Here is a 26,233-nt window from a genome sequence, read left to right as displayed (position 1 = left end):
TGTATATGCGTGTGTGTATCTATATAAACACTTCTCTCAATGTATTTAAAGTATTATATGCTCTAGGGCAATAAGTGCACTGCTCTCTGGCTTTGCCTGAGAAATTTAGGGTGAGGTGAAAGCTGAGTTCCCACACTTGGCAGCTCATCAGGGCCACATCTTGTATCAGTCAAGGTCCCATTAGGAGGCATAAACCATACCAGTTATTTGAAAATAGAGGATTAACTATAAAGAACTATTAACTAGGTAACTGAATGCCAAAAAGAGAATTCAGAGTTATCATGGAGATAACACCTACTGGATGAAACCACCACCACCACTTCCCTCTAGGATCAGAGAACAATGGGATGAGAGTAGAATTACTAAAACTTAGAGGAGGGGCTATGTGGAGCTGAAATTCAGACTTCTGAGTAGGGGGTACCAGCTGCCTGGAGTAGGATGTTGAGATGAAGCTGGTTTTACTTGCATGAAATGTTGGAAAATCTCTAAACTGGGTTCAGTTGCTGATGTGGGAAGGAAGTGCTGCTGCCCGGTGAAGCAGCATTACTGGGGGCAGGAGGCCAAGGGCAACAAACAGAAGGAACCAGTCCCTTGTCTAGTGCCCCTGTAGGCAGAGCCTATCCTAGACTAAGCCAGCAAAGCAGAAATGTGGCATGCAGAGCCCCAGCTTCAGCACCAGAAGGCAGAGTGTGAATGAGGATGTGTGGGTTTGGAGTCCGGAAACAATAGCTTAGTGACTGAGACGTAGCTGCAACTTTACTAAAATACAGATGCCTGGGTTCTGCATCAGAATCTTGACGTGAAGCCCTCAATATTTGTTTATGCAAGAGTTCTATGGGTGATTCTGACCTACTGCCTAGATTGAGCACCCTGAATAGAATGAGGAGCCACTAAAAGTTTTAAAGAATAGAAATAGCACATTATTATCTGTAGATTCAAAAGCAAATTCTTTCAACTGAATGGAAGAGGCAAGTAAAGGGCCTCTGTTGGTGAATTATAAATTAGGTATGGGGATGGTGAACACTTTATCTTCCTAAGAGCAGGAAGGGAGAAGTCCCAAACTTTCAGATCTCCATATTAGAGGTATCTTGTTTAAGATGTAAAAGAGGGAGAGCAGGAAAGAAGGGTGGGGGAGGAGAAGACAACATGATGGGAAAGAACCCTGGAAACAAAAGGTAGATGCATAATTTGGATTTTATCTAAGTAATTAACAAAAATGTGGACAATACATTTTATCTAAGCCATTTTGATAAAAAGCAGACACAAAGCTACAATGAACATCTACCCGCGAAGACACAAGAAATGTCTTGAAGGAGAGAAAGTTCTGGCCATCCCATTGATTATATTTCACACTCCAGCTGAGAAATTGTGCTGTGGTTTTTGGAAGGAAAGGCCCTATTAGATGGAAATAACTCAGCTTGAATGTTAGAACTGAATTCACATTTCAACCCTGCCACTTACTTGTTGGGTGGCAAATTCTCTGAGCAATTTCCTTAGGGCTTAGAGGCTCATTCTCTACTGTAGGGGTGATAATAACTTGCCCATAGTGTTTTCTGGAGACTTACTTAAAATGATAAAAGTACCTAAGCACAGTACCTGGCACAACCCAGTCTTGTCACTCACTACCTATTGGGGGTGTCCTCTCTCCCCTTGTCTACTCTGCTACTGTCTCCTCAGCCTGCCACCTCATCTACTTTCCCTCTTCTGCTTTGATTGGTAGATTAGACTGTTTTTTGCAGGCCAAGAACAGGGAAAACCAAATCCCAAAATCTTTACTCCTGGAAGTTAAGTGTCATGCTCTGGAACTTTAGCAAGATGCAGTTCTAGGCCAAAGTAAGGCGTGGCTAAGGACATTCATTTTTTTAGTGAAGTTTTTTGACCAAATTTGTAATTCAGAGTGGTTGTTTTGCTCATATGTCAGCTTTGTACCACCAGCTGATGTGTTATAAGATTATGGACCACACTTAAACCCTTTGCACTCAAGATGTATTTCTCCCCTACACTGCCCCTCCAGCTTCTCTCTCTTTTCTTCCCACATCCATCTCAGAAGCAACTCTAGAGAAGGAAAAATTGCTCTAGAATGTGGAAGAGTGTAGCTGATTCAATGTAATGGGTTAGCACTGCACTACTCTGCTCCCAGCCTCTTGTTAGGGAGTCAGGCTCTGCTCCTGGTCAGGGGATGAGTGCCACATCACATGCTACAAGATGGTTTCCAGCCCCCAAGTCTCACCAGGTACTCAGCTGTTGGAGAAGCATTCTGCATACACATAGCTGTTCTTTTATCGTCTTGAACTCATCACTATATTCAGGAAGATAGATTTTTATTATGCAGTGAAACTGCTGCTCTAGGGTAAACTTTTACACAAAGCAATTGTGTTCTTAATGGAATCAGCTAAAACAAAAATAAAGGGGAAGAAAATAGACTTGGCTTAGGTTTCAGATCTTTCTTTTAAAAAAACAGCTCTTTTCTGAGAGAAGCACTAGGATATGCAATTTGAACAAAAGACCATCTCTGAAGAACAAACTTACCTTTCTAAGAAAAGGCAAATGATGAAAATTATAACACTCAAGTACAATGAAAGTTCCTAGCATTTCTTTTCTTGCTGACCAGATAAGAATACAGTAATTTGTCCTTATGTATTTTAATCACTTAGGAATTTTCAAACATTTAACACAATACATGAGACATAGTTTTCAGTTATGCTTATAGGCATCCTATCAGCTTTACGTGCTGAAGTTGAATGTTGCTTTTTGATGTATCAGCACCAACAAACGGTACCAAAAAAGTGTAAAACACAAGGCTAGAATGTGAAAAACCCAGTAAGACACCATGATAAGTGGATGAGACAGCCCAGAATTATGCCTGGGCTTAGTTCTCATCAGTATCCTGTAGTTAAAGTGGTCTGAAATACTCATTCAGGTTCTCAAGCTCATTCTATGTGGTAGCTCTGCCTCTCAGTCACTAATTTTCTACTGTTGTTTTGTTTCCTTGAGCTCATTGCTCTTCTGAAGGATAGTAGGCACAGAGGACTGGCCCCTACCCACAAGACAGTTTAGCTTGCAAGTAAAGTCAGTCTCCTTGCAGGATTGAGCTCTTATGTATGTGCCAAAAATTATGTATGTGTGTGCCCCAAATACAGGGGTATAGATGGGAAAAGAGATATGGAAAGATGGAGGAGGTTACTAGGATCTGAAGGTCTGGAAGACTTCACAGGTGAGAAGAGGCTTGAGATTGACCTTGAATGTAGCAGGATTTTGATAGGGGTTAAGGATGGGGGTTGGGTTGGGACAGAGGGAAAGAGGTATGTTTAATGAAGATGGAAACCATAATTTATGCTTGGGGGTCATAGAGAAACTCTTTCTTTATGCTGGAATTGGGAGAAAAGAAGATTGGATAAGAGATTATAGAATGTTTTGACAAAGTAGGCTAATGTGGTAATAAAGAACTGATGTGTCTGAATAATGCAACAAAATTTATTTCTTGCTTATTTCACAGTTCATTGCAGGGATCTGGCAGGTAGACTTCCATGTGGTAACCCAGGGAACCAGACTCTCAATTTTTTGTAAAGTTCATGGTGCCTTCTGCATTTAGCTGGCCATCCATCTAGTCGAGAGAAAGAGTGAGAGTGTGAAGGATTGATGTAAGCCTCTAAGTGTTTTATGTATTATTTCCATCCACCTCCCATTGGCTAGCATTCAGTCATATGGGCACACCTCACTGCAAGAGAGTTTGGGAAATGTAGTATAGAAGGCAACTGATTTTGGTGAACACGTGGTCTCTATTATTATTGACTTTTAGCTTGAGTGGGTTGAACTTTATCCTGGATGCAGTGGTAGGTCATCCTGAACCTTAGCAGAGATGAGGCATGCTCATATAAGTGTCGTATAAACTCCTTACAGGGGGTGATTTTTGTGTTATCTTCACTGCTGTATCCTTAGGATATGATAGGCCTTAAACAAATGTTTGATAAAATAATGGAATGATGGCTAGATGCTGGAAAGAAGGCCTGGTCACGTTGAACATTCCAGGATGGATCAGTGAAAGAGAGTTGAGGCAGGGAAGCCAATCAGAAAGCGATTTTGAGCATCTGATAGCACATCCACAGTAGGAATTTGTTTAGTTTTAGAAAGAGAAATGTTAACTTATGCGATTTTACTCTCTTAGCCTACAGCATAGCCACAGATTTTAATTTAACCAGAGTCCCAGCTGAATTGAAATCTTAGAAGCAGGTTGTGAGCTGCAACTGTGTTCCTAAGAAGGGCCTGGACTTTCTTTGGAGGCATTAATTGAAATACAGCCTCTGGACTTGGGCTATGCCACAATACTGCAACCCAAACAAAATAAAACCTGACTAAACCAGCAAACCCAGATTGGAGTTCAAGTTACTTTAACGGACTCTTGGGAAACACAAACTGCAGTTGTATTATGTACGCAAAATTCACTCTTTGACCTTATTGTAAGGAAAATTACTGGAGTACACATCATCTTTTGCCAGCTTTCAAAAGCATTGGATGAGTTACTCTTTTGCAATTGTGCAATATTTTTTAAATTTCAATTTTAAAATATGCTTGAAAAATAGATGCTGATCCAACAAGAACAGAGAATATGAATGGAAAGAATGTGTTCTCTGTGCACCTACAAGAAGTCAACACACAGGCAATCTTGTGTGGCCCGAGGCTTCAGGATTTTAGGAAGTTGCTTGCAGATGAATTTCTTTGAAATTAAAAGCTAAGGGCAGCATCTTGGGTCCTCCCTCTAGATTCGACTTTTGTACTTTATGTCTAAGCTGGGGCTGACCCCAGGGCCTGGCCATGACTCAGGTTACATGCCCCTGAAGTCTGATGAAAGGCCCCTAACTTTAAGATTATGCAGAGTTGAGTGAGGAATCTCAGAACAGCCTGGGATTCTCAGGAGAGTTTTAGCGATTCTTGTTGATCTGGAAATAATGTGAAAACAACAACAGAGGAGCTTTTTGTGGTATTTTTGCATGTTCTCTATTGGTTTAGGGGAAGAATCCAACATTAAATAGGCATAAAAATAACAGATATTTTAAAAGACATGTAACATACCCTCCCCTTTTCATCCCTCCCCACCGAAAAATAAACTGTCATAATAAAAATGGTGAGAACAGGAAGGGAAAACAGAAACAACAGGCGAATGCAGTGTGCTGGGATGGGGACGGACAGGTCCCTCGTGGCTGAGGCTAACTCTGCTATGACCAGAAAGGAGTGGGGAAGGTGTGAGGAAATGCCTCAAATGGAATCTTTCCTTTGCCGGGTCCACGACTCTTTGAGCTGTGAGTTTCTCATTTCCTGAGGCCTCTTGAGATATAAATTATGCATTCAAGACTAGGAGTACCTGCAGGTCCTAGTTTGGTTTCTAGCTCAAATCCCAGAGAAGCCAATTCATTGAAATTCCACTTGCTGAGTGATCTATTTACCAAATTCACTGATTTTCTTAAAAGAAAAAACTTAATTATTCATAAAGTTTCATAGCAATTTCTATTGCATAGGATAGTTTTCACTTCAGCTTTGCCAGTTTGTTGAATGTAAATCAACTGGAAAAGCTTTTTATTTCTGCCCCAGCTTTCTGAACGTGAAGTTACAACTTACCAGGGCTGGGAAAGCAGGAGCCTCTGGTGAGGGATGGGGGGGAAGTCAGTAGACTGTATCCTTAGGCATGGAAGAGGGGATGCTGAGGTTAAACAAGGGGGACAGTGGATGTTGAAGGTATGGAGTGCTGGAGAGCAGAAAGGGTCAAGAATGAGAATGAGGGAGCAGGGAAAATATTCAGAGGCTCCAAAACTTCTCCAAGTAGGTTTCTGAGACTGTGCCAGTTCTTCTCATATCATACTTCATAACCTTACAATTAATTAGTGGAAACAGATTTGGATAGCTTGGTGAATTCAGTGAAATAGTTTTCTTCCAAACATGGGCTTTCAGTGTATCCATTTTCAGCAAGTTGGGAACTTCCTCTACTTGGAACCTCCTTGAGCCATTTTAGCAGCACCTTCCAGCTTTGGCAGAAAGTGAAGCCTTCCTGGAGGAAGATGTCTGCAGAACCTGTAGAAAGATGGGTGTCTGGAAGATAGGAGGAAAAGTCTCAAAATGTTAAAGTGTTTCTGTGCTTGCTTGGCAGAGTGGAAAGGGAAGGCAGTGACCTATCAGGATGGTCCACTCATCCTAGTTTGCATGAAACTTTCCCGGTTTCAGTATTGTTTCCAATCCCAAGCACACAGAGACAGTTGGTCATTCTACACCTACTCTAAAGCTGGTTTTGAGAAGGAAAAAGATAAAGAAAAGTGGTGGTGGGTGAAGGGAGATGATGCTGGAATCACCTCCTTGAAGGCAGTCTTTTTGCAGCTGTAATTTGTATGGCCTATGGGGAAGATCAAAGGACGCTTAGGGAAAATCACATGGGCCTGAGCAGTCGGCCTAGGGACCTCATACTAAGGAAGGGCCTTAGGTTTGTTCTAGATATCTTGGTTGTACAATCTGCGTGCACTTACTTTTCTAAATATGCTTTTTTTTCTCTCTCTTTTCTTAGGGAGGCAGGACACAATGTGTGAGAGAAGTCTGTCCCATTCTCTCCTGTCCCCAGCACCTTAGTCACATACCCCCAGGACAGTGCTGCCCCAAATGTTTGGGTGAGTTACTATTTTCAGGTTGAAGAACAATGTGATTTCTTCTCAAAGTTACTGCTGGGAATGTTTATCCACATTGTTATCTCGAGGTTCTCAAGTTGTCCTGTTTCATGGCTTGTTAGAGACAACTACCTCTTCTAATTACAGAAATGGAAGGTGTGTACGGGGTTTGCTTCTTAACTGAGGCCTCTAGGAAGGCTTTTCTATTGTCTTCACTTGTATCTGTAATGGGGTACAACAGATAACCTCAGATAATTCTCCCTTGTGGTGAAAAATAATTGAAGAAACTATCTTTGGTAGGGCACATAACTATTAACTAGAAGATATTTTAAAGGCATTTGAAGTAAACCCATGGAGGAATATAGACTAGGGTTATTTTCAGAGTCAAAAACATGGAGGAAGAAACACATGCAAGAAAATGAGAGTTTTGGAAGGAAATAGTGGATAATAGCCAACAGAAAGAGAGTATGATCTCTTTCTTATTGAACATTTAATAGGCACAAGGCACCATGCTAGGCACTTTATATATTTGTTTCTCATTTGATCTTCTCAAGAAACTGTGAAATGTAGGTGCTAAATATGTAATTCCTATGTGTAATGCAGGTGCCATTATTAGTTTTGTTGTGCTGAGAAGGAAGTAGATTCCTAGATGTCAGTCCAACCAGTGCATTACGGATTTGATATCCTACCATAAATCTGTGTGATTCCTGAGCCCAGCTCTAACTTGCTGCAGCTCACCTTCCCTGGTGACACAAGAGGGCTGCATGCACGTTGCCAGCTGAAAGTGGACAATATATGATGGGTGTTTTCTAGAGCATGAGGTTCACTGGCTTTGCTTACATGCTACATGTATGCTACTTTTTTTTTTTGAGACGGAGTCTCTCGCTGTCACCAGGCTGGAGTGCAGTGGCATGATCTCGACTCACTGAAACCCCTGTGTCCTGGGTTCAAGCAATTCTCGTGCCTCAGTCTCCTGAGTAGCTGGGATTACAGGCGTGAGCCACCACACCCAGCTAGTTTTTGTATTTTTAGTAGAGATGGGGTTTCACCATGTTGGCCAGGATGGTCTCAATCTCCTGACCTGGTGATCTAACCACTTCGACCTCCCAAAGCATTGGAATTACAGGCATAAGCCACCATACCCAGCCTATGCTACCTTCTTAATGATTCCTGGGCCCTTGAGCTAGTTGAGGTCAGACTAAGATTCAAATAAATATGGTAGCTTGAGCCACCATGCAAGTACAATAGAACCTCTGGCAACCTCCCTAGAATCACCAGGGATCCTTGAGGGCCTAATGTTTACATCCTGGGGGGCCATCGAGTCAAGGCTTCGATAGCAGGTTTCACTGAAGCTTTGCAGGCAGTAAGAGTGATTGTTTTACACAGAAGCATAGTGAACAACATAAAATGGAATATTAAACTCTCTCGTTCTTAAAAGGTCTTAGTTGTTTTGCCTTTGGGAGAATTTCACTGATTGTCTCTATTTGAGCTCCAGCCTCCTGTCAATTAATGCCCATGCCTTTTCCTTGAATCCTGTCTCCTTCCTTTCAGAGTTTACTGTCTTCAACTCCAAAGCTACCTGTCGATTTATTTTTCTCATTCCCAAGTTAGCACAGCCATACCATGAAGTCTATTTTTTTAGCACCAAGTTGACAAATATAGGTATTTTGTTAAACTAAGAGCTTTCTCCTCCTTGATGTCTTCTGCTGCTGCTAACTTCATCTAATAATGCTTGCCTTCCTGCTACACACACACACACACACACATACACACACACACCTGTTACACATATACATATACACATACGTACACGCGTTTTAAGTGAATGTGAAACAGAAGGACAAAGCAGAATTGCTTAGACACTCCTGATTAAAGACATTTCCACTTCTATGTGTTCTGTTTGGGTTGCCAGTGTGTATTAGTGTTCCTGGAATAGGATTAGCCAGTTCAGTGTGGCACAAATCATCATGCTGTGGGCCACGGTGGAAGCAGAGGCCATTTAAATGGGAAGTCATCACAAAGGAGGTGGCATTTGGTCTGGCCCAAAAGATAAGTGAACTTGATTAATGCTTTGAAGCTAGTACTGTGGTTATGCTGAGTCAGCTCAGAAGTTTCCCACATGAACAACAGCTATCATATTGAACACAGGTTTTTCTGTTCATTTGTGGTTATAAGGCATACTATAAAAGGAACAGTAAGTTTTGAGAAACTTGAAAATCATAACTCTTCCAAATGAGATCTTTTTTGGTTGGGCTAGACCCCAGCGGAATGATACAGAAATGTCTTAAGTCAGGCTGTGCACCAAGTCTCTGAACCACTCCATTGAATGTTTTATCTTATGTTGGACCATGATGACTTTGGGATTAAGGTAAGATTTTATGCTCGTTGAGGGTAAAAAACAACCTCACATAGCAAGAAACAAAGACAAAAAAGCAAACGAACACTAGGATGCTTTCTAGATGCTGAAATCGTAGTCTAATTTGACTTGAGATGATTAGGTGCTGTTTTGCTCTTAAATTTTCCCTTGGGCAGGGTTCGTTGACATGATACACCTCTGCCTTTTGCATTACAATATTCCTTTCCTTGTTTTCCTCATTCTCAATGGAGAGTCTCAGCACAGGTCAGTGTATGTAAAGCAGCACCGAGTGCACTCTCACTGACACAGCCCAGGATCATATTTGAATTATATCACCTCTAATAATCATAATAATCTAATAAGCATCTACCATTTATTGGGGATGTGTAATGAACATCAAGCACTGCTCCAAGAGCTTTATTTTTACAATTTTAGGTAAAATTTTAATTTTAGTGAGGAAGAATTTAAGCCATTGTCACATTTGTTCAGGGGGATAAGCACATTGAAGAGTCTGTCAATCAATCAATAAATCAATTGATCAGTAGACCCATCCAACCATCCCACCTGTGCAACAATATTGACTGCTATAATGATAGTATAGGTAACAGGTTATGGGAATGCAGGAAAAGGTCATTAGCTCTAAGAGGCGGAAGGGCCTCCGCAGAAACAATGTGAGCTCAGCCATGAAGAAGATGCATTTTGATTGGCGGAGGATGAAGCTTCTACAGAGAGCTCTGTAACTATCTATTTATTTATCTTCTGCCTTTCACCAACGAGGATTTAAGGCCACTTACAAAATACATGAAGCACGTATAGATAAAGGATAGTAAAAAGGCAAACCAGATTATCACAATTTAAAAAAACTACTCAATTGAAGCAGAAATATTTTAAATTATTAAAGGACAGAAATACATCTGATGGATTAAAAGGATGATAATGTTTAAAGTAGTAAAAAATGACTTCATCATCATTTTTATAGTAAATTCAAAAAAATAACTGCTAAGTCATATTTTTTGTTATAATGTCCTAAAATTAATGTATGATTAGACAGAAGTGATTATAATGGGATGGGCAAAATCCATGTGATCCAGGATGTGTACAGCTTTCTGATACTTGAGGGTAAAACTATTTGGGTTCCTTAGAGAAATATTTAGGGAAAGGATGAATTTTTTTATTTTGCAGATACTCCTTTAATTTAGTATGTCAGTTCTTAGGAAGTTCTAGACATAAGACCTGGGTGTGCACATAATACCTGTGTTAGTTTGGGAATTAACAATCACCATGCTAAATCATGTCTAGCCATGACAGAGTTTTTGGTTGTATGTTTTAATATTAACACTGTAGTAAGAGGTAGTGACATGGCAATGTGGTATTGATGGTGCAATTTTATGAGTGAAGTCAGTGAGACCTGGAGAAATAATACTCAGTGGTCACGAGGGTGTCCATACATAGGATCCAAATTATAACTCACTTCTATCTTTTGAGGGCCAACAAGTTTGCTCTTGGTAGTGAGAACCAAATTAATGATTTAGTTCTGCATCTGTATTGTTTCCTGGCCTTGAGGTTGGCTACAATAGGAAGATAGCATGTTTTTATTGACTCCTACTAACAGTTATTCCAACAACTCTAATTCTGAGAACAGCATTCAGTATGTTTAGGTATTTTGAGCATGCCATTGGGCCAACTGATAAACAGAAATTGCTATTAACCTTTTTATAGGAAGAAAGAGTGGTATGAATAGAAATTTGATCAGCAAACATGAATTAACTTAGTCTTTAATTAAAGTAACATTGCAGGGATGTTTTGATGTGCTTCAAGGAGTAGCAACTCAAATACTAAAGGAAAGGAGGAAATTCGATTGTACTCTTTATTTGGAAATGCTGTTTTGGTCCTTTTGTTCACCAATCCAGTCCTCACATCAGGGGAAACCAAGTATCTACAGAGATACTTACTATGCCTATGAAAGGCTGGACACTCAACATGTGCCTCTGTGTGCCCTTTGGGTTAGCTTCACCCTTTATTCTTTTATGTAACTTCATAACTGAGGTGCTGTCTTTGTCTGTTTAGTCTGCTCTGATAAAATACCATAAACTGTGTAGCTTTTAAACAACAGAAATTTATTTCTCACAGTCTTGGAGGCTGGGAAGTCTAAGAACAAGGTACTAGCAGATTTGCTGCTTGGCTCATAGTTGGTGTCTTCTTGCTTTGCTGTCACGTGGTGGAAGGGATGAGGGTTCTCTCTGGAGCCTCTTTTATAAAGGCACTAATTTAATTCATGAGAGCTTTGCTCTCCTGACCTAATCACCTTTCAAAAGCCCCACCTCCTAATACCATTACATTGGTGATTAGATTTTACCATATGAATTTTGTGGAGACACAAACTTTCAGACCATAGCAAACAATATTTCATTAGTTCTTTTTGCTCATTGGAGACTTTCTTGAGATACCTTGCCTCCTCCTACCTCCACCCACCTCCCCCTCCACCCACACCCAACTTTTAGATAATTTTACTTGTTATTAAGAAGCTCCGCAGTCATTATGTCTTCCAAGAATTCTTCTCTGACTTCCCAGTTCCCACAGTTTCTAGATCGTCTTCTTTCTAGAACTTGCCTTACTGTTGTATTGAAACAATCTTTAATGAGTCTGCCTTTTCACTAGACTGTGAGCTTCATGAGGGGAGCTCGTATCTTAGCGATTTTGGTTTACTGTGATGAACACATTATAGATTTGTTGAACTTACAAGCTTCATTGTGGAATCAAACTCTTCAAACTCTTTTTTTTTAAACAAACTTTGTCCAAACTAATGACTCCTGGGGATTCTTCGGACTTGTCTGACCCCAGGCTCTATTATTGTGCTCCAGACTTACCTTACCTGGTCTTATGAGAATGTATAATGGTCCTATGATGGAATCACTGATGACAAAATGGGACATACCTGATTCTGTCTTACTTACACTGTACTTCTGTTTCTCTCTAGGTCAGAGGAAAGTATTTGACCTCCCTTTTGGGAGCTGCCTCTTTCGAAGTGATGTTTATGACAATGGATCCTCGTTTCTCTATGATAACTGCACAGTTTGCACTTGCAGGGTAAGGCGGCTCTGAGAGGCTGTGGTCCAACAGTGATAGGGTTTGGGTTTCAGTATTAGCATCACAGCCATAGCCAAAAGCAATGGTGTGTTATTTATTGGGAGGAAGCATTAATGGTCCCATGTTACAAGAAAAGGATACTCAAGGTCACCAAGAACTTTATACGTAGGACCCACGTTATAGCTCAGTCATCTTCTAAGGACCAAGAAGTTAGCTCCTTGTAATGAGAATCAGGCTCTGAGGGCCTATTGTGAGGATTTTCTGAAATCAGACAAATACATATGGCAGTGCCCTCTGGCTCTAATTATCCGAGATGAATTCTGTAATACACCTGGCAATAAAAATTGCTTTTAACCACATTCAAGAGAAGAGAAAGGCATGGATTTACAGTTCATCACAAGATAAACCTGGCAGTTTAGGAAGAGAGTATTTACGTGTTGTTTATTGTATCATGTCTTACTTGAAGCTTTGCTCATTTTTCTCAAAAGGCAACCAGAAGTCTAATTACTGCTAAAGAAAGAATTCCACAGCTTCAGAATTTTAAAAGGACACACATCACACATTCAATGACTGTACTTATGCAGTGATTTATTTTTGAAACCAAGAAGAAATACATTGATCAGGGAGGACTTTAAGATTATTCATTAGTGAGTTAATGAATCACATCTGTCTGACAAGTTTAGAATACACTTCAGTGGTGATGGTGGTTGTTTTGTTTTCAATAGTTAAAGGTCTGGAGAGAGAAAGAAGGGAGCTGTGCTCAATGTCAGCTATGAGTCAGTAGCTGTGATTAGAGCTCAGTAGTTCATGATTACTTGAGGCATGCTTTGTTCAGTAGCATGCACCACTTCAGGGGGTGGCTTGGTATGGGCTGAACTGTCTGTTCCCCTGAACACCAAACATGGAGTAATTCCTAAGTTTGAGAACACCTTCCAGAAGCTTCTTCCTCCTCCCATGGTTTGTGTTATCCTTTGCTAAATGTGTGGCACCCCCTTTTCGCCTTGGTCTTTATCTACAGGACTTTTCTCCACTAAGAATTTCACAGGTGATAGCTTCCTCTTGGGGATACCGAGCCTTTGATGAAACATATCACATTCCCAATTCTCTTGCTTACAGGAAAGCCAGTCATCCTGTGAATGGGAGTTAGTTATACTTGCCATGCTTTGGGTTCATGGATTCCTTGGGAGATGACTAGGTAATACATCCCAGTGCTTAGCAGGAAGTGTAATTAATACTCTTCCTCCAAGAGGCTGTTTTACTCTAGTATGAATTCACGTCATCTTGGGGATATTAAATGCTTGAAAAATCAAACTGCCATTATTTTGAGTAATCAGTATTATTTTCTCTTTGCTTTGAGCTTCCCTCTCTAGTATTCCCATCTAATGTTTCCCGTGATTTCCATGGCAGGTGCAGGAACCTGTTGAATATGGTTTAGTAGAGTTGCCTCTTCAACAGTACGGGGGTCGGGGCATCGATTCCCTGCACAGTTGAAAATCCATATCTACTTTTTGACTCCTTAAAAACTTAACTCATAGCTTACTGTTGACTGAAAGCCTTACCAATAATATAAACAGTCAATTAACACATATTTTGTATGTTCTATGTGTTACATACGGTATTCTTACAATGAAGTAAGCTAGAGAAAAGAAAATGTTATTTAGAAAATCATAAGGAAGAGAAAATATATTTACTGTTTAATAAGTGGAAGTTGATGATCATAAAGGTCTTCATCTTCTTTACATTGAGTAGGCCAAAGAGGAGGAGGGGTCAGTCTTGTCTCAGGGGTAGAAGGGGCAGAGGAAGTGGAAGGGGAGGCAGGAAAGGCAGGCACACTTAATATAATTTCTACTGAAAAAAATTCTGAGTGTAAGTGGACCCATGCAGTTCAAATCCATGTTGCTCAAGTGTCAACTGTAGTTTTCTCCACATGCAGAATGCTTTCAGATCTTTGATCTTTGTGCCTTCAAATTTGACAATTCCTCTACCAACAATGTTATTACTGTCTTTAAGTTTGAATAGCAAATGCCTCTTCATCCACAATAGCCTATCTTGGGTGTCACACAACCTTAGAGGCTTTCCTAACTTACCTGGATAGGTAACTTTCCCCTGGTCTTTGCTATCTTTACACCTGTGCTAGTTCTTTTTACCATATTTGCACTTTGTTTCATTACATGGTTATCTCCCTTCTTACATTGTGAGGAACCCCTTGAGGACAGTACATTTATCCATCTCTGTCTTTGTATTATCATTGCTTAACACAGTGCTAGGACCACAGTCTAATGATATGTACATAAAGCTCTCTTTCTCTTTCTCTCTCCCCTTCCCTCTCTCTCTCTCTTTCTCTCCCCCAACTCCCCGCCCCACACACAATGAAAGTAGGGAGATCTGTGATGAAGTATGCATTGTTTGACGGCTAGTGAGTGCCCTTGTTTTTAAATAAGAAATCAGAATATGCAGTTTGACAAAGGATTTTTTTTCCAGTTTTAGTTGGTTTATAATATTTTTGATGTACCAGGTATTTTACATTTAAGAGGCACAGTAAACCTGAGAAGCAATAGGCAGAAGAGCACTTTTTTTGGAAATCAAATCATACTTCTTTAACTTACAGATGATATAAACTCTTCACCTTCAGTGGATAAGTGGCCTGGTCAAAGTAACTCCACTCCAGTAGAGCTCTGGAACCCAGGTCTAGTTCTGAAACTGAACATTCAGTTCTTTTGTGAGCATAGAACACACTTGAGAAATCTTGTCCTGAGATGGTGCATTCACACTTATTTTTTACTCTTTGGCCAAAGATATTGTGCCTTTATGTTAAACTCCAAAAGGTGGCATAAAGCCATGGAGGAAACCCAAGAGAGCACTATTAGTGCAGGTTGCAAAGAGGCAGAGGGCAGGAAGAAGGAAACTGGTGGCTCGTGGTAAGCTGGGCGGTCTTGCCACATGCTGATGGCGTGGGCTCCTCAGTCTCTAGAACGTGAAATCCTAAACCTTTGGGAGGTAGGGGTTGCAGGCCGTAGTTTCCCCAGTGCCCTCATATTCTAGTCTAGATACTTAACAAATCACATTTTGAAGTAAATGAAAGATTTATCACAATAAATTAAAATATGATACCTACAGACTATGTTTTAACACAGATAGTTATGGGTTATGAAGGGAAGGCCAGGTGGGGCGTTTGGTAGAGGTGAAAATCATTTTTAATTTCTAGTTTGCCTTTGGGAACCTAGGACTCTACTGTGGTTTGCAAGAAGAAGTGCTCCCACCCTGGTGGCTGCGACCAAGGCAAGGAAGGCTGTTGTGAAGAGTGCCTCCTACGAGTGCCCCCAGAAGACATCAAAGTGTGCAAATTTGGCAACAAGATTTTCCGGGTATGTCATGAGACAAGCACGTGGGAACTCCTGTGTTACTACGCTGACAGTTAAAGAGCTCCAGACACGATGCAGATTGGGTTATCTCATAATTTCTATATACATATACAAATGTATATGTGTGCATATATTAATAGAAGGTATCTATTTACATTACATTATTATATATACACATATATTTAGAATCAAGTGCAGATAGGGGCAGAGAATCAACCGTTTGAAAGATGTTTTTCTTAGCTATATTTTTGCTGAAATATGTTAAGCCTGTAAAACCTGCCTGAGTGCCTGGGAGTACCTCGTCTCACTGGAGACGCTCAATGACACTTGTCAAGGTGATGATCCTTGTCAAGGTCCTGATGTATCTATATGGCTTGATGCTTTCTGAAGATTTTCACAAAGCCACATTTTCAAAGAGAAATTGTCTCATTTGGAAGATATTCAGATAAGGATGTTCATAGTGTACGTGGTCAGCACAGTAATTGAGCCAGGTGAGAGAGCTCTGCCCAGCTGAACTGAAAAGATTGTCTTTTGACGAACCAATATCAATCTCACGTGTATTTTACATTATTTTCTGAGGACCCCAAGTGGGAAACAGTGCATTGGCCATTTAAACTTCAAAATGCAAGATGGTTGGCTTTGTCCAAAGTACCTCCCATCTAGTCTGTTTTCTCTAGGGGTGGAAGGAATCAGATCACTCTGTACCTAAGGTGTCAAGTCATGATGCCCATGAGAATCAAGACTTTTAGAATCAAGCCAGTTGTGGTAGCTCTGCAATGAGCCAGACTTCCTATCACACTGAAGTAGTTGGAGGGAGAGATCTTGGTTCTGATGGAATCAGTAAGAAGACATGAGGTGTTGCCTGGTCTCTCTTATAAGTGGGATCACATGGACATGGGAGGGGAACGACACACACTAGGGTGGAGGAGGGAGAGTGTTAGAAAGAATGGCTAATGCATGCTGGGCTTTATATCTAGGTGATGGGTTGATAGGTGCAGTAAACCACTATGGTACACAATTACTAATGTAATAAACCTGCACATCCTGCAGATGTACCCTGGAACTAAAAGTAAAACAAAATAAATAAATTTAAAAACATAAAACAATTGAGGACACACACACACAAAGACATAAGGTGTCATGCCCAGTAAAGAGGGAGGCATGTGCGTTATATTTACAACATGCTTTCAGAGATGCTCGTATGTCCTCTTGATATAAAGTCTCCTCCTCCTCTGTCTCCAGAATACCCAGATGAAATAGCTTCACCCTCACTATGGTGCTGTGTGCAATGCACTTTTAAGTCACCTTGTAAAACAGTTCCTTTAAATGAATGAGGCTTAAAATAGTTCACAGAAACATGGATTCCTAGAAATGTGTACTCAGAGCACTTGGAACAGTCAGGTGTTTTTAAAGGCAGATCCAGTTAGGTCTTTCTCTCTCGAAAGGCACTAGAGGGTAGGCAGTCCTTAAAATAGCTTCAAAAAGTCAGGAAGGGAACGAGGAGGGGGAGTCATCAAAGATCTGAACCATTTTTCTGTTTTTAACAAAAATCTGTTGCTTGCATCTACAAGCCCAGGAAGGAATCCTTATTTTGTTTTTAGGCCCAACTCTGTTGTCTGTGATCTTTTTTACCCATAAGCAAGGATGCACATCCCTGCCTGTCCTCCAGAGGTACAAGGTCTTCTTGCGGCATTTGGCATTCACAGATTACATATTTCATGAGTCAAAGAAATTCCTCAAATGGCTCCTTCTGTCTGAGCAAGGATCTAGTCTAGGAAATGTGTCCCAAAGTGCTGCCCTGCTTTTTGAGAGGAGAGGACTAGATAGGCAGGGACAGGATGTGCATGGCGCTTAGAGGCTTCTCTTTGAGCTCTGCATTTTCAGTGACTTGCCCATCAAGTATCTGTCTGAGCTCTGGAAGCCATTTGAATTAGCCTCTGTTTTAGGCATATCCCGTATGGGCTGGAACCATGGCACATCTAGTGATTAACCACCTCTGGACATCTCAATTAACTTTTGGTGCCTGGGTTGACTTAAATATTTCAGTCTTATCAAACCAGGGAAAATTAGATTCCTGTCACTTTTTCATGTATGAAAATTCATGCTTGGTTTTCCCCCAGGGTGGAACTAAGTAAACAATGCATGACCATAAGACATAAATATGATTTTGTTAGACACATAAAAATTCTTTTTTTTTTTTTCTGAGATGGAATTTCGCTCTGTCTCCAGGCTGGAGTGCAGTGGTGAGATCTCAGCTCACTGCAACCTCTGCCTCCTGGGTTCAAGTGATTCTCCTGCCTTAGCCTCCCGAGTAGCTGGGACTACAGATGCATGCCACCACGCTCAGCTAATTTTGTACATATATATTTATTTATTTTTGAGAGAGAGGCTCTCTCTGTCGCAGGCTGGAGTGCAGTGGCACAATCTCCACTCACTGCCACCTCTGCCTCCCGGGTTCAAGTGAGTCTCCTGCCTCAGCCTCCCATGTAGCTGGGACTACAGGCACGCACCACCACGCCCAGCTAATTTTTGTATTTTTTTTTTTTAGTAGAGACAGAGTTTCACCGTATTGGCCAGGATGGTCTCAAACTCTTGACCTTGTGATCCACCTGCCTTGGCCTCCCAAAGTGCTGGGAGCTACTGCGCCAGGCCAAGAATTCTTTTTATATCCAGGAGGGCGCGCGCACGCACACACACACACACACGTGCATGCTTGCACATAATCTGAAATCTTCACTAATCTTTATCTTAAATCAATTGGGTGTAGACAGACACCTGAGTCATTTAGTCTAATGATGGCATCCCTCACTCAGAGCCAGAAATGCTTTCCTCCATGAAGAAATCACAGTCTGTTGCCTCAACCCTGTCATCCTCCAGCTGCTGACAGGATCCTGTGCCTTCTCTTGTAGGATGGAGAGATGTGGTCCTCTATCAATTGTACCATCTGTGCTTGTGTGAAAGGCAGGACGGAGTGTCGCAACAAGCAGTGCATTCCCATCAGTAGCTGCCCACAGGTACGTTTGGAGTGCAGATTAACTTTACCTTGGTGTCTTGAGAAATGTCCTGTGTGTGACATGGTCGCATACCATCTTCCGAACACAGACTCCAGCTCCCCAAAGCCTCCATTCGTGAGCAGCCAAATGCCCATTGCAAAGTTTGCTCTTCCTTTTTGCAGATGTTAGCCTTGCATGAAAATAGCTTTTGCTTTGCCCTTGTCCCAATTCTGATTTCTTGTGGACTTCTCCCAATTCATTTTGTAAAACTTCTCCAACTCCTGTAAGATCTCTTTCTTTGTTTTCTTTTGCCAGGTTTTGTTTAACATTGTAACTGTCTTTTGCCTTTTCCTCTTTTCTCTCCCTTGTCAAATCAGAGCTTTTCCTCTTATAACCATTCAAAGTAGCACGTGGTTGTTTATTAATTCTTCACCAAGGGATTTCTCTTGCCTCACGGTATCCCCGATATCTTTGCTGAAGTTTTCTCTCTCTATCCCTGGCCTCCATTGTAGCCCCAAATGGAAATAGTGTCCTTATGGAAATAGCTCTTTTCAAAAACCCGTAGCTCCAGCACAATGAATAAAGCAACCATTATCTTCTAAAGCATGAGCTTCATTGAATTCACCTCAGCAACTTGAAACCTTTTAAAGTTTTATGTATTTTGGGAAAATGTCAAACCTATTCAAGGCCTTCCTGTGAATGAAAAAATATATCCATATATTCAGGACATGTCCTCCCTTCTCTGTTATAGACAGCTTTTAATTTTATTCTCATCTGTTATTATTATAAACAAAAAGTTGCTGTTTTTACTTGAGTGCCAAATGAGGCACAAAAAAACAACAGCTGTTGCTATTGCACAACTGAATAAAGAGGAGAGGAAAAAAGAAAAAAAAACCCTAATTAGTCTTGCTTTAAAAAGCCTCAGACATAAAACTGAAAGCCTCCCATAAAAGGAAAAAAAAAAAAAAAAAAACAAGATACAATAAGTAGACTTGAACATGGTCTGCTTATAAATATTCATTGGGAAAAATGGGATCACATCATTTATGCCAGTCCTCCGGGAACCCTCACTGCTAATGAACTCTTGCAGCACATGTTAGTAATAATGGGCTTCCTTATTCTACAAGACAAAAACAGGATGCTGTGCCAACCTGGTGGCTCAAGTAACTAGCCTCAGCAGGCCGCCGTGGAGTTTCCAGCTTCACTTGAGTTCTGCCACTTGTAGCTGGATTGATGGTTTTCATTTTGCTCTTGCTAGTGATGGGGGAGGTCAATGTTCTTTATGTCACTGGTGTCTCATTAGCCTTTCATCACTGTGGACCACATTTGGGCCAGGGGCATCCATTCCTTCAAGCAGAGGCCATTCCCTGCCCCACCCACCCTCTCCATGCCTTGTCAAAGCTTGTGGGGGCCCCTGCCTCAGGGGCTACCTTTCTGTTTCTAGGCATCCTTCCAACCACTCCTCCAGTTCACACTTTCCCTTCTCAGGGGCCAGCAGGAGGTCTTTGGAAGATAACTCAGCTTTATCTACCATGGAAATCTTGTTAAAAACTTACTTTCCCTCCCCTACATTGCCTGGGGAAATTTTGAAAAAAAAAAAAAGAGAAGAAGAGGAGCTTGTATTCCCTGCTCTCTTTCCTGGCTACTGCATCTCTTTTTCCAGATGTAAATATCGCTTGTGGAAGAAGGGTTTTATGATTGAATTTTGTGTCTATCCTGCCCCCATCCTGCAACTCCCCCAGGGACAAAGGAGTGCCGTTTGTGAGAAGGGCTATGAGGCCTGCAGTGCGGACTGGGTCATCAGAACACTGTCATCTCTCCATCTCTAATACGTACTGAGATTTTATAGTCACAACACTAATCTCATTTAATGCTAACATCACCCCTCTGAGGTGGGTGCTATTTCTAGACTCTGCTTATAGATGAGCCTACAGCATGACCACAGTCTTACAGCTAATTACATATTACCCAGGTGCTCTAACTTTACAGCTTGTACCTGATTTATTCCCCCATCTAATTTAGTGATATCATCACTGCCACTTTCATTTTCTGAAGACAAGAGATGGAAGTTTCCACTGGGATGTGGGTGCAGGGAATCATAGTCACATTTGGTTGGGGCCTTGGCTTTAAGGCGGCTCTGCTGCATTGGGATGGAGAACCTTAATCCTCTCGGGGTCATCATTCCCTGGGCCTAGCTGACCTCATTTGGCTTCATCTGAAACTGCTTTCAGTATTGAAAAACCTAAAGAGACCCCTGTGCCAAATTGCAATTGACAGCAGAGCTCTAGGCAAAAATATATTGTGATGCCCCCACACTATGGCTGGCTGGCTGAGGCTGAGTTTTAAGTCTCATTCAAAGTCGTCAAAGCCTTTAATGTATCATTTTAGGCCTAGCTGATACAAAACCAAATCAGACCTGATTAAAGATCTTCAGTAATTAACCAGAATCCTTTAAGTCAATATGATTTTTTCTTTTTGGGTACTTAAGCCTATTCTTGATGCAACTGACCAGTAGTGAATGAGTGAATGAGCAGTGTGTGAGCCTTGTGGCTTTGACATAAGCCTTGGCAACCTCTCCGTGGTCTCTGTTTCCTTAGTTCCCCGTAAACAGGGGATAAGGATGCCTGCATGTGGAGGGTTATTGTGAAATTTCAATGATCAAGTACGAGGAATACATAGCACTCAGTCTGGTGTATAGCAGATAACAAATATAAAATTATCTTCAGGAGAAAGGACTCAAGAGGACAAAACTCTGCAGTGGGAAGAACATGTCCTTTAGGGACAGACAAAATTAGGTTTGATTTTTGCTTCTGCTACCCCTGTGTTGCATGTCATCAATTTCTTCACAGATAAAAAGGGAAATACTCAGCTCATAGGGTTCTTATGCATCTTAATAACAATGATTATAAAATCACTAATGTTCATCAAATCTTAATAGGTCATAAGTATTAACTCATTAAATCCTTATCACTAACCTGATGTTGATAACATAGGTAAAATACGGAGTAAGATGTTTGTTGTATAGCAAGTGCTCCCTAAATGTTAAACTTCTTCCACATTTCTTTTTCTCTGTGATTAGCCATTGAGTCAGAGATAAGACAACTGATTTTCTGACATGAGTCCAGAATATGCCACCTCCTTTAAATGTCATGCATTAAAAAAACTTAAAAGATGTGCAATGTAGGAAATGGCACTATATTTCCAGAAAGATAAGGAAGCATTACTCAGTGTTTCGAAATTCTCAGCTTCCTTGGCTTTGAGTGCATAACAGTGATTCAACATGGATACATACCACTTCCTGAAACAAGAAATCTGACCGAATTTGATCCGTATCACAGATATTGCCCATATCCATAGTGCTGATGAGTCCTGAGCTTGGATTACAGTTTATTGTTTAAGCTTCTCCAACAAGCAAAGACAGAAAGAAGGTCTTGTAGGGATTGATAGGCTGACAGATAATTTCCATTTTTATGTGTGTGCCCTTGGTCTCTAGAGGGCTAGATTTGGATATCAATGAAAAGGTTGAGTCCAAATTGTCTTCATCGTCCTTCCATGTGAGAGAAATCACACTTGTGAGCCCTTTAGGTATTATGTTTCTTGGAGGACAAAAACAGAAAAGCTTACGGAATAACTTTGGCTGGCCTTAGAACCTGATACCTGAAACTTCATTTTCATTATCATCATCACCATCTGGGCATTGAGTTCAAATACAGCTTGCACTGATTTCATTGGTTTAGCTGGTATTAGATTTAAAAAAGATATTTGTCCTCAGCAGACCCTGTATTTTTTTTTTAACATTAACCTTTTATTTGTTTTTCTTCTGATTAGGGTAAAATTCTCAACAGAAAAGGATGCTGTCCTATTTGCACTGAAAGTAAGTTTATTCCTTTGAAAATATGCTATTAGTGTTTGTTTTGAATTTTATAGTGCAACAAGAAAAATAGGGGTGTATATTTCCCACCCATTTTATTTTTGTAGGTATATATAGGATGGGATCATCTCACCTCCCTACAGACATTTTAAGTCAATTGTAATCCTCACACAGAAGCACAATTGAGACAAATATAGATATTTCAATCAGAATTCGTTGCTGTGAGAAATTAAGAATATAAATGGTTTGATTAGATTTGTAAAAGGACCAGATAACTTAATGTGCATTTTAGCATTTGTAGCCATCTCGGCTAAGATAATGCTATCCAGTAAAACCCAACATTATACAAAGTCTAGGAGGGGCTTTCCTTCTCTCATTATAAAACCAAACAGCAGCACATCCTGCTCCCTCACCTCACCCACACCTCATCACCATTTCACCTGGGTGCATCCAGTCTTGCCGTTGGCAGAGAGAAAACCAAAAGTCATTGGGTGGTTTTGCCAACTTACTGTACTCATGTGTCACTTAACAGGATGTGAAATGCATTCTGAGAAATGCATCCTCAGGCGATTTTGTTGTTGTGTGAATATCATAGCGTACATTTGCACAAACCTAGATGGTGTAACCTACTACACTTCTAGCCTATATGGTATAGCCTGTGGCTCCTAGGCTACAAACTTGGATACCCTGTTGCTGTACTGAATACTGTAGGCAATTGTAACACATGGTAAGTATTTGTGTATCTAAATAGAAAAGGTATAGTAAAAATGCAGTATTATATTCTTATGGGACCACAGTCCTATATGTGCTCTGTCATTGACCAAAATGTTGTTATGTGACTCATGACTATTTTTGACTGAATTCTTGAAAGTTCCTTCTAAGCATGGCCTATTTTGGAAGTCATCTGCTACTGTACTACTTATCACACAGACAGAGCATAGCAATAGCTTCATATCATCCCCACATGTAGTCACATGCCTAGATCTATTAGCAAATTGCCATCTTAGTCCTCCTGAAAGTCATATGGTTTTGAGATAGCTTCCTGGAGTGTCTCACTGATAGAAGGGAATTAGTAATGTCACTGTCAAATTAGTTCCCATGTATGATAAGTAGGATCAACAAAGTCATAAAATCTATCAGTGTATTTTATGAGCCAGTTATGTTTAGAGAAGTGGGCTGGAAGACAGTTGAAAGCAGCTTTCACATGGGAACAGGTTTGTTTTTTGCACTTCTCTAAAACAGAGTTATTTTACTAGAATTACAAGACTCTTATTTTTTAATTGATTAGTGCCTTTAGATAATATATATGCAGGGTTATATATGTGTGTGTGTATTTATATAAAACTATTAAATATAATATTTATCTACTATATATTACTATTTTTAGAAGCAGAGAGCTATTAAACAATTACATATTGGATAAAAATGCTGGTCGAATTAATGAAAAATAAATTACAGATGTGATAAAAAAGGTTTACTTTAAAGATAATGAAGTACATAAAATAACTCAAAGGAGACCAATGAAGTATGGCTTAGTAGAATCCAGGAATAATGTGGGAAGACAGATTAGCTATGATGAACACACCAGTTGATTTAAAAACATGTGTGAAATCTAATACATTTAATCATCCTCCCAGAGACCCTGAGGAAACTTTATTTAGGGATAGTGCAGAGGCTGCCTTCCACTTAATTCCTTTCTGGATGAGCAGGATCGAGTCTACATTGATGAAGTTTTCCTTTGTATCCGTGTCAATGGAGATATTTGCATTTCCCTATAAAGTGTCTCCCAGTTGAAGCAGAGACAGACCTCATAGGAACGCCTCATATTTTCTAGTTAACTCTTTTGATTTGCATGAGCACAGACCTGTTACATCTGCCAATCGCATTGTTGTCAGGTAGGGTCACTGCTTAGCAGCTTCATAAAAACATATGACCAGACAGGCGCAGTGGCTCATGCCTGTAATCCCAGCACTTTGGGAGGCCAAGGAGAGTGAATCACTTGAGGGCAGGAGTTTGAGACCAGCCTGACCTAAAACTTGAATTATCTGACTTTATGTTGCAAGGATCAAATAAGTGATTATTGAGATAATTGAGAGGAAAGCTACATTATATTATTATCTGATTCATTACGAGCTGGCCTTTCCATATCTAGAAAACTGGTGATGTCGTAAAGAAAAAGAAAAGGATAAAAATAGAAGGATAGGTATGATAAAATAGAAGCAAGGTTTTAACTGGTTATATTAAGTACCATATTGTGTTAACCATGTGAATAAGCTCATGCCTTCTATCACTGAGAGAGGCAGTTGGCAAGAGAGAAAGCCATCCAGCTGGAGGGGCACCAGGAGGACAGTGACTCTGCACCTGCATGGAGCAGATCAGTCAGCGCTGGAAGAGCCCAAGCATGTGGTTCTCTGTCCAAATCTCAATTATGTCATCAGAGGGCTATTTCTCAATTTCCTTCGGTGTTCTTTCCATCTGTTTACTCTCTCCTGCTCTCCAGCAGTTCTTCCATCACTGCTGTAAAATGCATTCTATTTGGCGAGGCTTATTTGTTCAGATTGAGTTAAGAGATGGGATGACTTCCAATTTTTAAGCAATGCCCAGTTTTTCATAACACATTCAGGTAGATTTATTCTGATGTCCTTTAGCTGTGGCTTTGAGACCTCCTACTTTGAAATTTCTTTGTCATTATATCCAGGAGTCAGAGCAAACCTTTGGGCACGTGTTTTCCTCCTTTGTAAATTATGAAAGCTCTCTTGATATATGGATTTCTAGAGTAGAGAAACCAAAGCTGAAACTATAAAAAAGGCTAGTGTTTTCTAAAGCCAGAGAAACAACTAATTTATATCTTATTAAAACACATACACTCCCACTCTTTCTCTCTCTCTCTCTCTCACACACACATAGACACATGCACACACACACACACTCCATTATGTGACTGCAGAGTTTTCAACCTCAGGCTTACTGAGTTTGGCCAGATCATTCTCTGCTGTGTGACTGTCCTGTGCATCGCAGGATCTTTAGCAGCATCCCTGGCCTCTAACTACTAAATGCCAGTAGCATTCCCTGCAAGGTTGTGATGACCAAAAATATATCCAGACGTTGCCAAATATCCCCTGGGGAGCAAAATTACCCCTCGTTGGGTGCCACAGGCATTCCAAATAGGGAAAACAGCTTGGGTGAATGCAGACATGAGCACCTGTGGTACTAGTAGCAGTAACTGACCTTCAACATCTGTGGATTAGGTGCAGTAGGAGAGTAAAGTGAGACTAGAAGCCTCTGGGTTTAACTGAATATGTTTCTGTATTTTATTTCTCTGACTCTGCAAAAAATTTTGAAGGCATAACTATATCTTGAATGATTACTATCTTTGGTTTTGTTGCTAGGAAGCTAAAAATAAATTTGTAGTTAAAAGCACACAGGTTTTGGCCGGGTGCGGTGGCTCACACCTGTAATCCCAGCACTTTGGGAGGCCGAGGTGGGCTGATGAAGTCCGGAGTTTGAGACCAGCTTGGCCAACACGGTAAAACCGTCTATATTTAAAAAAAAAAAAAAATACAAAAAAAAATTAGCCAGATGTGGTGGCATGCATCTGTAGTCCCAGCTACTGGAGAGTAGAGGATGAGGCAGGAGAATTACTTGAATCCAGGAGGCAGAGGTTGCAGTAAGCCAAGAGCATGCCACTGCACCCCAGCCCAGGCAACAGAGCAAGACTCTGTCTGAAAAAAAAAATTAAAAAAAAAGGCATGCCGGTTGTGAGTAATAAGCTTACTTCTGACTTCATCATATATGTCTATTCTCAAGTTGTTTTCAACTATTTAGTATGTATGTCTGTAAGCGACTTCCAGCCCTTTTCTGAAAGGAGGCAAGAATAAATCCATACACACATACATGCATGTATAAATTAAATGGATTGA

General features: G+C 40.6%; 1 protein-coding gene across 1 annotated transcript in view; it reads left to right on the top strand.

Moving 5' to 3' along the window:
- The window catches only part of BMPER (BMP binding endothelial regulator), a 236,716-nt gene that overhangs the window by 121,822 nt on the left and 88,661 nt on the right, over window positions 1–26,233 (top strand). The window contains exons 7-11 of the mRNA XM_012461299.3: window positions 6,548–6,647; window positions 11,978–12,087; window positions 15,312–15,452; window positions 18,359–18,463; window positions 22,271–22,316. Coding sequence (XP_012316722.1) covers window positions 6,548–6,647; window positions 11,978–12,087; window positions 15,312–15,452; window positions 18,359–18,463; window positions 22,271–22,316 — 502 coding nt within the window. The remainder of the gene's footprint in view (window positions 1–6,547; window positions 6,648–11,977; window positions 12,088–15,311; window positions 15,453–18,358; window positions 18,464–22,270; window positions 22,317–26,233) is intronic.

The sequence above is a fragment of the Aotus nancymaae genome, unplaced genomic scaffold, assembly GCF_030222135.1.
Source record: "Aotus nancymaae isolate 86718 unplaced genomic scaffold, 86718_ANA_hifiasm-v0.15.2.pri h1tg000025l, whole genome shotgun sequence".
Classification (NCBI taxonomy): Eukaryota; Metazoa; Chordata; class Mammalia; order Primates; family Aotidae; genus Aotus; species Aotus nancymaae.
This window is presented reverse-complemented; position numbering and strand designations above follow the sequence as displayed.